Raw genomic sequence first — 13,330 nt, 5'->3', positions numbered from 1 at the left:
AGATGCTGAAAACCTGAAACAAAAAGAGAGGCTGGAATTTTACACCCCCCACCTCAAAGAGTGGGCTGGTGGCAAGGTGGCATAAAATGGAGTGGGAGACTCGAGGGGCCCTTTACGATCAGTTCCCGCCTCCACTGCCAATTTACGCCCCAAGCCAATCAAGGCCCTTAAGTAGCCAATTAACAGCCACTTAAGGGCCTTCGACCGCCGCCACAGGGATTCTACGTTTGGCAGGCAGGCGGCCAAGGCCTCAGAAAAGCAGCCTGATAAAAGTAAGCGGCCTTCTGACGCCTGGGGGATGGGGGGCGATCCTGATCAGGCACCCTGTGCCCAGGGGGCCACCCCCGATGCCCCACCCCCACACAACGCCCACCACATCAACCAACCACCTTGCCTCGCCGGGGCCCGACTGATTGCCCCTGGCGAGGCCCCAAAAATTTACCCGTTTTGCGGTGCTCCCCAACATCTTCATTCTTCAGCTGGGCTGCAGTCCCAACAATGGCCACCGCTCCCAGTGGCGCTGCTGGGAATAAGAACTGCCGGCCCGATGAATGGCCAGCAGCTCAATGAGGCGGGACTTCCTCTCTCAAGCAGGTGGAAGCCCTGCCTCGGAACAATTAAAGCCCGGGGACCCGTAAAATGCGGTCGGATCCCCGGGGCGGGCGGAAGTGGTTTCGCCAACAACGTTTACATCGGTGGCCGACTCCCCTCCGCTCGGCATAAAATCCAGCCCAACGTTTCAGGTTAATGACCTTTCATCAGAACTGACAAAAGTTAGAAATGTAAAAGGCTTTGAGCAAGTGAAAGGGGCAGGGACAAAACAAAAAGGGAAGGTCTGTGATCGGGCGGAGGGCAGAAGAGATTAAATGACAATGATGTCATGGAACATAAGGCAAAGAGAGTGGTAACAGTTATAGTAAAAGACAAAGCATTTGTCCAGAGAGAGTGTTAACAGCAGAATAATGAACAGCTCTGCTTGAAAGCAAAAACATGAAAACCAAGTTTAAGACCGGCACATGAAAATAAAAAGAACACAATCAAAATGGGGATCAAGGTCTGAAACTGTTGAACTCAATGTTGAGTCCAAAAGGCTGCAGAGTGCCTCATCGGAAGATGCGGTACTGTTCCTTGAGCTTCACTCAGCAGGCCGAGGACAGAAATGTTGGCTTGACAGCAAGGTGGTGAATTAAAATAGCCAGCAACCGGAAGCTCGGGGTCATGCTTAGCGCAGGTGTTCCACAAAGCAGTCAGCCAATCTGCGTTTGGTTTCCCCAGTGTAGAGGAGACCGCATTGTGAGCAGTGAATACAGTACACTAAATTGAAAGAAGCTCAAAAGTAAATCGCTGCTTCACCTGAAAGGAGTGTTTCGAGCCTTGGATGTTGAGGAGACAGGAAGTAAAAGGGCTGGTGTTATATCTCCTGCGATTACATGGGGAGATGCTGTGGGAAGGGGACAAGGTGTCGAAGGTAATGCAGGATTGGACCAGGGTGTCACAAGCCAATGGTCCTTTTGGAATGTGGACAGGGGAGGGGAAGATCTGTTTGGTGGTGGCATCATGCTGGAGGTGGTGGAAATGGAGGAGGGTGATCCTTTGGATGTGGAGGCTGGTGGGATGGAAAGTGAGGACAAGGGGAACCCTACCGTGGATCTGTGAGGAAGGGGAAGGGGTGAGAGCAGAATTGCGGGAAATGGGTCAGTGATGGCTGAAGACCCTGGTCAACCACAGTTGGGGGCAATCCTCGGTCGAGGAAAAAGGAAGATATATCAGAAGCCACAGAAGTGCTGTTGTGGAAGGTTGCATCATTGGAACAGAAGCAACAGAGATGGAGAAACAGGGAGAATGGAATGGAGTCCTTACAGGATGCAGGGTGTGAGGAATTGTAGTCAACATAACCAGTGTGTGAGTCAGTGGGCTTATAATGAATGTTAGTAGACAGCCTATCCTCAGAAATGGAGACAAAGAAGTTGAGGAAGGAAAGAGTCAGAGATGGACCATGTGAAGGTAAGAGAAGGATAGAAATTGGAAGCAAAGTTGATTAAGTTTACCAGTTCCAAGGGAGAGCAGAAAAAGTCAGCAATACAGAAATCAGTGTACTGGAAAAAAAGAGTTGGGGGAGGGGGCCCGAGTAGGACTAGAACAAGGAATGCTCGACACACCCCACAAAAAGATAGACATAATTAGGGCCCTCTATTTTTTTCTCTCCCCTTGTCCAGTCTCTTCCCACCTACATCCGTGACCTATCTGATGCCCTTGGCCATTTCAACAATTTCCAGTTTCCTGGCCCTTACAGCCTTCTCTTCACTATGGATGTCCAATCTCTCAACACCTCCATCCCCCAAGAGGACAGTCTGAGGGCTCTCCCCTTCTTCCTTGAACAGAGGCCAAACCAGTCCCCATCCACCACCACCCTCCTCCAACTGGCTGAACTTGTTCTCAGATTGAATAACTTCCCCTTCAACTCCATTCACTTCCACCAAATAAAAGCTGTTGCTATGGGTACCCATCCTCTTCCACAGCACCTTCCCATGCAATTGCAGGAGGTATAACACGTGCCCTTTTACCTCCTGTCTCCTCACCATCCAAGGCCAAAACACTCCTTCCAGATGAAGCAGCGATTTACTTTGTACTTCTTTCAATTTAGTATACTGTATTTGCTGCTCACAATGCAGTCTCCTCGACACCGGGGAGACCAAATGCAGATTGGGTGACTGCTTTGTGGAACACCTCTGCTAAGTCCGCAAGCATGACCCCAAGCCTCTGGTTGCTTGCCAGTTTAATTCCCACCTTGCTGTCATGCCCACATTTCTGTCCTCAGCCTGCTGCAGTGTTCCAGTGAAGCTCAATGCAAACTCAAGGAACAGCACCTCATCTTCTGATTAGGCACTTTACAGCCTTCTGGGCTCAACACTGAGTTCAACAATTTCAGACCACGATTCCCATTTTGATTGTTTTTGTTACCATGTGTCGGTCTTAAACTTGTTTGTCATGTTTTTCCTTTCAGACAGAGCTATTAATTATTCTACCATTAACACTCTCTCTGGACAAATGCTTTGTCTTTTACTACAACTATTAGCACTCCCTTTCCCTTTAGTTCCATAACATCGTTGCCATTTAATCTCTCCTGCCTTCCGCCCTATCACAGACCTTCCTTTTTGTTCTTCCTCCCCTGCCCCTCTTTCACGTGCTCAAAATCTATTACATTTCTAACCTTTGTCAGTTCTCTTGAAAGGTCATCGACCTGAAACGTTAACTCTATTTCTCTCTCCACAGATGCTGCTAAACCTGCAACACTTTGTTTTTAGCTAAAGATGAGAGAATCCATGGTTCTGTGGGGGCAAGGAGGTCCTCAAGAACCAGTGCGAGCAGGTTGCCAGGGAGATCAATGGTAGAGTATGGACCTGAGGTCCTGGCAGCAGCATCACCAGAAGACTAATGACCTCACATGGCTGGTCTAGGTCATGATCACACCATTAACAGCTTGCCAGGTAGCAGAATGTGGGTGTGCTGGGAGTTGAGAAAGGTCATAAGGTAGGAACATACCATTATCCTCAATGTTCCCAGAATGACATTTGCTACCCACCATACCATCAACCTATCACACTGCTCAATGCACCATACCCCCACCACTCACCCAGCAGCATTTCCTGGTACTTGGGGCTCATAATCTAACATCTAAATATTCCACATCACCCTCATGCCCACTTCTTGTTGTTTCCACACAATTCCAGCTATTCAGCTATTGCAGGAACATCACCCAAACACAGTGCTGCACAATCACTGACATTCTGCCCATTCCCTTGCAGGGCAAGGTACTGCATAACAGAAGAGAGAAGATCAGAACCATCAGGGTACAAAGACGCCTGCTTTTCCTATGCCCTACGGAGGGGATGGCTCTCAGCATTGTGGTGCTGACAGCAACAGAGCCCATGTCGTGTGGCATCACTGAGAACATTAAGGATGATGATATGTTCCTGCCTTATGCCCCTTCTCAACTGCAGCATACCTTCATCCTTCTATCTGGCAAGCTGGTGATGGTGTGATCATGGTCCTCTTGCTTCCCATTCCAACCCCCTTCCCTCACCCCAATCTTCGCTTCTGGTTTCCTGCATTCAGACACCCAAAGAACTGCCACCTATCCAGCCATAGCAGCCCAAGGAGAAAGAAAGAGACCAACAGCACATCACTAACAAAGAGGCCCATCACTTGATCTGACACTCGCAGCCCTCAGCTCAGGTACTGGCACTGCACATACTTTGGAGGCTAGTATGGAGTTGAGATTAGCACGTGGTTGAGTCATGTAGACCTGAGTGGGCTGTAGCTAGGTCAGAGGTAAAGAATGATTTGTTTGCCAATTTCCCAGAGGGCGAAGTCGCAGACGGGTTCTGCTGCAGAGACTCATGAGGACCTTGACACAACAGTATACAGGAGAGTGCCGATGGGCATGCACACCAAGATGCTGGGTGCATTGGTTGACCTGCCAGACAGCCTCCTGTCACCATCAGAGAGCATGAAGGAATCCAGCTCCAAGTTGGCAGAGGGCATGGCACACAGTTTACCTTCTTTGCAGCCTCTGCTCCATTTCCCCATCGTGCTGCACACCCGTAGGCACTGCCTGTTGCAGTCTTTGTGTGGACAGGTCACTAAATCCATTGCTCTCCCTATTGCGATGCAACAACACTCTCTGGCAAATCAAGAATTCACCACAATACCTCCAAAAACAATTCATTGTACTTTCCGACACTTTGCAATAGCAGAATTTGTTAAAAATGACCACACCTGCAATTTGGGTGCCTGGCCCTTTAAGGAACGCTAGTGGAGCACAATCTTTATCTCTGTGCCTGTCGTTTGCAGAGTAATGTATGAACATATTGCCTGGGCCTGCGTGGTTCAACTGGGTTTGGCCGTGTGACGTCAGGATAGCATCCATTCACAGCTCCCGGCGCACTCCAAGGATGCCTCGGCATGCGGCATTTTCCTAACAGAACGCTGTGTGGCCACAAAGGGAGCAGCTGACAGTGCATTGTGCCCCAGCAAAGCGGTGCTAGGCCTCGGTAGGGTCGCTGGGGTAAATTTCTCGCCCAATATATTACAAGTTTTTACCAGAGGTTTGGATTGAGCATTTGCCAACAGAATGAGTGCTGTATGACAAAATATGGCTAGCAATAACTAAATGGTTTTTCAAATTTTGAAATGTAGCAGCTCACTACTGTTTTGCAACTTATAGTTATCAGATTACTGCACCGTTTAGTTCCTGGGTGCCAAGTGCCAGAACCCAAGAAAGTAAACTTCTGAAAATAGAATAGTGCATTTTATAAGCTTACCTTCCAGTCTTTTTATCCGGCTTTCCAATTTCTTCTTCCTAAAACACAAGGTTAAGAAAAAAAATCAAATCCAAAACATCATGTTGGTTTAAACAAGAAAATCAACAAATATAAAACTCTGTACTTACAAAGCATCATTTTTTGTCTGTTCTTGCTGCAATTCATTGAATTCTAAATGGGTCTGCTGGTACATCTTGACAGAGCTCTACCAGGAAAACCAACAAAGACAGGAAATGCATTAGATACCTCAAATTGTTTTTTTTTAACTGGGGAAGGTTGGGGATTGGTGGGGGGAGGCGGGAGTCTCTGTTAGTCAGTACTACTTAATTTCATGTGTTGTCAATGAGATGTGATTTTATTTTAATGTGAGTTGTCAGTATACACTTAACCTGTCACTATAAAAATAAGGGCAACAATTTCGCACAATCCCTCAAATATCTCTCAGATGTAATCAATGAGATTTAGTAATTAATGTGTACACAAGAGAAAATAGTGCCTGAAGGCTTTTCTACTTTATGGTCAACAGCCCTTTTCATCTAAGACCATATTACCCGCTTTTCTTCCAATTCTATCCTCATGGCATCCATTTCTTCCTTGCATTTTTCCAGAGGTGCAAATTTCTGCAACAACTCATCCAGTTGATCTCGAAGTGTTTTACAATCCCTATAGAGAGAAGTAACATTAAAAAAGCAACATTTATATGAGAATATTGAAAACGGAATGAAACCAGACTGTGAATTATAAAAAATATATTTGCAAAATTACCAGGGCTTGTCACCTCAGAATTGCAATGAAAGGAAACGCTGAATGGAACAATACTGATAGTTCTATTAAAATTTCCACACTTCAGCTTTAAGAGAATTAAAAAAAAAAAAATAACCTTTCTATGCTTCAGTGGGTTTATCCAGTGAACAAATGAGCCAGACAGACTAGGAACATGCCAAGTTTGATCTCCATCTTAGTGCCCGAAGTTGGGAAAAGAAAGCGTGAAAATGACAACTGCGTCCTTGTTTTTGATCACTACCTAAGGACTCATACTGGACGTGCGCTTGTGTGAATACTGGGTAAGGGCCTTCTGTATCTACCAGCTAATTGCCATACAAGAGTTTTGTCAAGTCTTAATCCTGTGCCCAACTGGCAATCTCACTGAAAAAACCCATGTGGAGGCCTCTGAGAGAGAAATGGAAAAATGGAAGTTTGTGCATTTATACAGTAGGGCGCACTCTTCTGAGGTTGGGTTAGCATTGAAGGTGCTTTGTTCTGCAGCAGGCTATGCTCCAGATTATCTGTGAGTGCTTGATGGGAACATTGGGTGCCTGAAATGGAAAAATGTTCCATTCCTACTTTAATAACCAGAAAGTTCAAAAGGGGGGGGGGGGGGGGGAGTCTAAAACATTTCATTAATCAGCAGAGCCTCAACTTTCCCCAAATGTCCCAAATAGTAAAGGCAACCTGCAAATGAGGCACACAGACAAGAATGCCCCAAGTTTCACTCTCTTTCTGTTCTGAGTCAGTTGATCAGACTTAGGATGGCTATAAATTGACACAGTGTCCATTAGGTAGAAAAGGGAAAATTAGAAATGATCCCATTCCAGATGAATATTCAGTGCATGCACATTACCTCAGGGGAGGACTGATCAGATTCAGTACTGATGCTGCTCACTGTCAAAGAGCCTGCCAACACACTCTGGATGGACTTACTCAGTAATCGCAACCACTGGGTGAGATACTGAAGGGCACTGAAACTAGTAAAAATAGTCAACACCTTCAGAACTGGGAGAGGGACATAAAAACTGGCAAGAAGACTTTTCTCTCGAACTACGATGATATTTTGGTAGAGGTTTCTCAACCCTCAAGTTAGAACACACAGTGCTCACTCATTTGATCTTCGTTTTCCGAAATAAAAAATTCTGACATGAATACAGGTAATTAGTATCAACTTCCTGTGGTTCCCTATCACTTCATCACTAATGAAGAAATTTACACAGTAATGACAGGATGCTTAGTTTGTTGATTTACACATAATTGTTAGGAGGTAAAAAGTTCTTTGCCTATGAAATTAAACAGAATGTGGTTACATCAGATAACAGAAACCCTCAAAAAATGCTCATAGTATTTAAATAATGCAATAAAAATTTCCGCACTGAAAGTTAACCCTCAACTCTGAAACACCATACTATATTTGTATTGAAAAACAATGGAAAAATATTGTCTTACCTTTCTGTTTTTTGAAGTTGTAATAATTTGTTAAGGAAAACACAGGTGAACCTTTATTAACTCAGCTGTAAAGGAGAATGTGGATTCTAAAATCAGTGAACATCAACATTATTATGGGGAGACAGTGGCACAGTGATGTCACTGAACTAGTAATCCAGAGGCCCAGGCTAATGCCATGGAGACATAGGGCTGAATTTTACGTCGTCCCAGTGGGTCGGATGGTGGCGGTGTAAAATTGAGTGGGAGGCTATCGGAGGCCTACCCGCCCCGCTTCCGCCTCTGGCCAGGTTTACTGCGTCAGGCAGGGGGGGGCTGGGAAAAGGCCCATCCGCCCGAGGTCAATCAAGGCCCTTAAGTGCCCGCCTCCACGGGTTCCTTACCCGTGGCAAGCAGGCGTGCTGGGGACGTGAAAGGCCGCCCAGCAATAGCTGCCGGCCTTTTCGTGCCCTGGGGGTGCCATGGCAATCAGGCACAGGGTGCCCAACTGAGGCCTGCCCCTGCCTCCCAGCTCACGACAGGACCCAAGACGCACCCCACCCCCTCCCCCAAACGATCCCTCCAGCCTCACCAGGAAAGGACCGATCCTCCTGGTGAGGCAACCTTAACTTACCTTCCCTCCAGGATCCTTGGCATCGGCTGGGCAGCAGTGCCAGCAGAGCCACTGCTCCCGGTGGTGCTGCTGGGCATAAGAGCTGCTAGCCCGCTGATTGGCAGGCAGCTCACGGAGGCGGGACTTCCTCCCTCAAGTGGGTGGAAGTCCCGCCTCGGGACAAATAAAGCCCGGGGACCCATAAAATACGGGACGGATCCCTGGGCTAGGCGGAAGCGGGTTCGCCACCGACTTTCACACTGGTGGTGAATTCCCGTCCGCCTTAGGTAAAATTCAGCCCATGGGTTCAAATCCCACAATGGCAGCTGGTGGACTTTAAAGATGCAACACCATTTCTGTTTATTCTTCGCTCCTCAAAATCCAATAAAGTCAGGAGAAACTTCTTTACTCATGAGTGATGAGAATGGGGCACTTGCTACCACAAGGAGTGGCTGAGGCGAACTGCGTTTAAGGGGAAGCTACATAACTACATGAGGGAGAAAAGAACAGGGTAATTTGATCGGGTAAGATTAAGTAAATAGAGTGGGAGGAAGCTCGATTGGAGTCCGCCTTCCCTTCCCTGTATAACTTGACTTTCTCCTTTGTCCTTGAACAACATCATAACAAGATCAATGAATAAACAATAAATTCCAAAAACATGAAGCTTTATAAAAGAGAGGGAACAAACAAAGAGCTGGATTTTGTTCTCCCCCAGGCGTCGGGGTTCATGAAGATGCCTCCGGGAGAGGGCCGCCACACACCCCGACACCGGGAGAGCTCAGCCTGATATTACCGGCGGTGATGAGGCCTCATAGCAGACGCTGCCGCTCTGTTTTGGGACCGCCATTTGAATATTTGAATAAATTAAAATGAATGAATAAATGATACTTACACCGTCCCATGTCCTGCTGTGATCTTCGGCCCGGTGGCCGGCATTCCCGCACTTTCGGATCCCCGTCCGGGGAAACAAGGTGCCACACTGGTGATGAGTAGGCTGGAGGTAAATTTATCAGTGTTGGGGGGGGGGGGGGAAACGAGGTCAAAGTGACATCACGAGTGTAGGGGATGGTGGGAAGGGCTAGAGTTTAAATTTTATACAGTTTGGGGGGGGGGAAGGTCAGATAGACAAGGTAAGTTATTTTGGGGGGAGGGGATGAGGGCAAATAATTTAATTGTTATTGGGGGGGTGGGAGAGGGGCAGAAAAAATGTCTTCATTTTTATTTTCTTTATCTTTAAATATTAAAAATTCCCTGTAGGACTGACAGCCCTTTAAAAATGGCGTCAGTGCCAGAGGACAGGCAGCTGACGCCATTGCCAGGGAAGGACAGCCCACCGTGGCTATTTAAATGAGACACCGCACGGAAGATTGCGGCGGCTTCGCGACACGCGGCCCACTGGCAATGGGCACAGAAGATTCAGCCCAAAATGGGAACATAGAGGAAGTTTTACATTTCTGAAATCAAAGAGCACCACTGAGTATATTACATTTATCTTGCACGAATAAAGGATATCATCACATTTTTTCTGGTATTCTGTGAGAACATGGCTGGAAAAAGAAATGAAACATTTGACTGTTAGATAAAATATTTCCACTGGTCTTTCAACAAGACCAAGAACTTGCACTTACATGGTGTCTTTAATGCAGTAAAATGTCCCATGGCGCTTCACAGGAGCATTATCAACCAAAATTTAACACCGAGCCACAAAAGGAGATAATAAGCCAGATGACAAAAAGCTTGGACAAAGAAGGTGGTTATAAATTGTGTCTTAAAGGAGGAAAAAGGAGTAGAAAGGTGGGGTGCTTTAGAGAGGGAATACCAGAGCTTAGGGCCTTGGTAGCAAAAAGCATGACCACCCATGGTGGAGCGATTAAAATCGGGGATGCACAAAAGGCCTGAATTGCAGAGATCTGAAAGGCTTTTAGGGCAGAAGAAGGTTACAGAGATAGAGAGGGCAGATGCCATGGAAGGATTTGAAGACAAGGATCAGGGTTTATGGGATTTGAGGTCTTGTTATAATTTTTAAATTGAGGCAATGCAGGACTGGAAGACAATGTAGGTAAGCAAATACAGGGCAGATGGGTGAAAGGAACATGGTGTGAGTTAAGATGCAGGCTGAGTTTTAGATCAGCTCAAGTCTATGGAGGGTGAAAGATGGAAGGCCGGCAGGAGAGCATTGAAATAGTCAAGTCTGGAGGAAGCAAAGCATGGATAAGGGTTCCAGCAGCAGATAAGCTGAGGCAAGGACAGAGTCAGACGCTATTACAGATGTGAAAATAGGTGGTCATGGTAAATGAGCAGATATGTGGTCAGAAGCTCATCTCGGTGTCAAATACAGCACTGAGGTTGCAAATGCACTGCTTCAGACTTAGACTGTTGCCAAGGAGAGGAGTGGAGTCAGTGGTTCGGGAATGGAATTTGTGGCGGGGACCAAAGACAATGGTTTTGGTCTTCCCAATATTTGGTAGGAGGGAATCTCTGCTCATCCAGTACTGGATGTCAGACAAGCAGGATGAAAAATTACAGACAGTGGAGCGGTCATGTGAGGTGGTGGCGGCGAGTTAGAGCTGGATGTCAGCTTACATGTGGAACTGGACGTGTTTTTGGATGATATCAGCAAGGGCAGCATGTAGATAAAAAACAGGAGGGGTGATAAGGATAGATCCTTGGGAGACTCGAGAGGTAATGGTGTGGGAGCCAGAAGAGAAGCCATCGCAGATTGTGGGAATAGAATTTTCGAGAACAGAATAATATGGGGACATTTAAGGTGAAATAATTAATCAATCATGTATTACTAACAAAATAACCTCGGAGCTGCACAGACAACTTATCAGACATAACTTCATAGCTTCAGGGCTGCACAGACAGCTTATCAGTAGAAATAGACTAACAAACAAAAACTAACAGGACAGCTGCAGCCTGCCGACTAATAGCCTATTGTACAACAATCAGCCCAACGTTCCAAGGAGATAGGGGGATGAGAAACTGCTTGAGGGAAGGGTGACAAGGCAGTACCCCAATCAGGCCCCAACACCAAGAAGCTGCAGAAGTTTGTAGACCAATTGGGAACAAAGAGTAGGTGTCACTGATTTGTATGAATAACTATAATAAGGCTTGATTTGGCGCGAAGAGTTTATGTTAAAGGGGGAGGGGGGTTAGTTCAGGGTTAATTTAGTGTGTGTGTTGCTTTTAGTTTTAGTTCAGTTCATTGTTAAGTTTTCTGAAGATGTAACAATTAAGTACTGCAATAAAGTTTCTTAAAGCTACAGTCGGACTTCGTTTCTCTTTGTGCAACTAACGGGATCCAACAATTTGGCGGAGTCGGCAGGATCGCTGGAGGATGAAGACCAAAGCACTAGACATCGGAACTTTATCGGTCCCCAGAGGTAAGGACTCGTCTTTGTTTTAACAAGTCCTTGGCCGTTGTCTAAGCTCGGTACTCCACCACACGATCCTGAACCTTTCTGTCACGCAACTCGAGTCTCCTCGGGGGGAATACAGAAGACGGAAACCCCCTATATATTCAGGTGCCTTATTTGGCGGTATTCGACGTAATACCGACCCATGGGCTTCGAAGGAAGCTCCATCGGCTCCAGTTTATCTATAGAAATACCTGGTTATACCGACCCTACGGCATTGATAAAATGACCAACGAAGGCAACCGACAGTTACCAACTACCGTCAAAGGTGGACGGGCCCCACCTGACGTTGCCGAAGATGAAATACTTCGGCAGTTAAAAGAATAAGTAGAGCAACAGTTTAATCTGGCTAAAACGTACACTGAAATTGGGCAAAAATATGGCACCTCCACAGGACAGTGGTCCCTGGAAGATATGAAGAGAGTTTGGGCAAGGATAAAGAATGGACCCAATGGTCCTTGGCTGCTAAAGGCCAGAGGGCTCCATGACAAAGTTTATGGCAGAGTGACATAAAAGACTATGTTTTAGAGTAAAAACAAGTTACTGTGTCTTTGATTTGAATGTGTGAATGTTGGAAGCTTCCACGAATGAATTGAATGTCCCGGGGATGTACAACTTGTGTTCTGTAGAACTGACTGTCGTTAACTCTTTGTTGTCTGGCTTTAATGTTGAAAGCATGGGTCTTTTAAGTTGTTTGCAATTGAATGGGTGAGAAAAGTGATTGTTGAGTGTATTAATTACAATTTAAGATTGTGCACCCAGTAATGGGATATAAAATAGAATTATATTTTAAGTTAAAGTTTTATTTTTATTTTAAAGGTTGGTTCTGCAACTGTGAAAAGGCAATGAACAATTTTCTAAGAGATAAGCTTCAGCCTTGAAGGTCTGAAGATGTCTGGCAAAAATCCAATTTGAAGTTTAAAACACTGCTTTAATTGGAAACTCTGCTATTGCTTTATTTTGCAGTCTAAACTTGAAGACATGTTTTACTGACTGTGTTTAAGTAGCAAATGTCAGGAATTGGATATTGGTTTAAGGGAGAGAAGGATAAACAAAGGAGATATAGGAAGGAAATCCTGTTTAAAGTTTGTGCAGTGAGTTGGTGTTAAATCTTTTGTGTTAAGAATGTTAAATACATTTTCCTTTAGTTTTTGCTTTTATTACAGGCATTTGAAAAGGCGCCTGAAGAACAAGAAAAATGATGTGATTTATCTATCTTTAAAAATAAGCACGTGCTATTCTGTTCTGTGTGTAGTTAATAAGTATGGCAAATTAATAAGTCTGAGTTAAGTTTATACTATTAAGGTTAATTGACCTGTTAAGTTGAAAAACTGGAAATTTCATTTGCGGCCACAATGAACTTTCAAAGTTTATGATGTCAAGTTTTGGAGGAGTCTTCAGTTCCGGATACAAGACTCGTTCATATAACATTGGCAGTTTTGCTTTTTAAATATTTATTGCGGTGAATTGGAATTTGGAATCATCTTTGTTATAAAAAAATCCTGGCATTAGAAACCTCTTACAAAAGATGCTAAAAATTTGAAAACAATTGCAGTTTGATCTAAAATGCTGTCTTTCCTTGTGGAGATGCTTTCCTTTGAAGTTGATGTTACTAATGATTTTGTTGTTTTCAAACCCTAAGGATACCAAAAGGATTGGAAAAAAGTTTAAAATGGAGTAGTTCTTTTCGATCAGAAAAAAGGTTACGTAAAGTGATGCAGCTGAGAATGTTTTGCTCCGCCCCCTTAGAGACAAACAAAGAACTTAACCCTGCTGCAGCT

The 13,330-nt window shown here is 45.2% G+C and overlaps 1 protein-coding gene across 1 annotated transcript in view; it reads right to left on the bottom strand.

Annotated features, from left to right (window-relative positions):
* Positions 1-13,330, bottom strand: part of ice1 (KIAA0947-like (H. sapiens)) — a 105,102-nt gene that overhangs the window by 72,463 nt on the left and 19,309 nt on the right. The window contains exons 3-7 of the mRNA XM_068058736.1: positions 9,643-9,677; positions 7,542-7,560; positions 5,876-5,987; positions 5,453-5,529; positions 5,325-5,362 (exon numbers count right to left, since the gene is read on the bottom strand). Of these exons, the coding sequence (XP_067914837.1) occupies positions 5,325-5,362; positions 5,453-5,529; positions 5,876-5,987; positions 7,542-7,560; positions 9,643-9,677 (281 nt within the window). The remainder of the gene's footprint in view (positions 1-5,324; positions 5,363-5,452; positions 5,530-5,875; positions 5,988-7,541; positions 7,561-9,642; positions 9,678-13,330) is intronic.

Source organism: Heterodontus francisci, chromosome 2, assembly GCF_036365525.1.
Source record: "Heterodontus francisci isolate sHetFra1 chromosome 2, sHetFra1.hap1, whole genome shotgun sequence".
In the NCBI taxonomy this organism is placed as follows: domain Eukaryota; kingdom Metazoa; phylum Chordata; class Chondrichthyes; order Heterodontiformes; family Heterodontidae; genus Heterodontus; species Heterodontus francisci.
The sequence above is the reverse complement of the archived record's forward strand: the minus strand, read 5'-3'. Positions and strand labels throughout refer to the sequence as shown.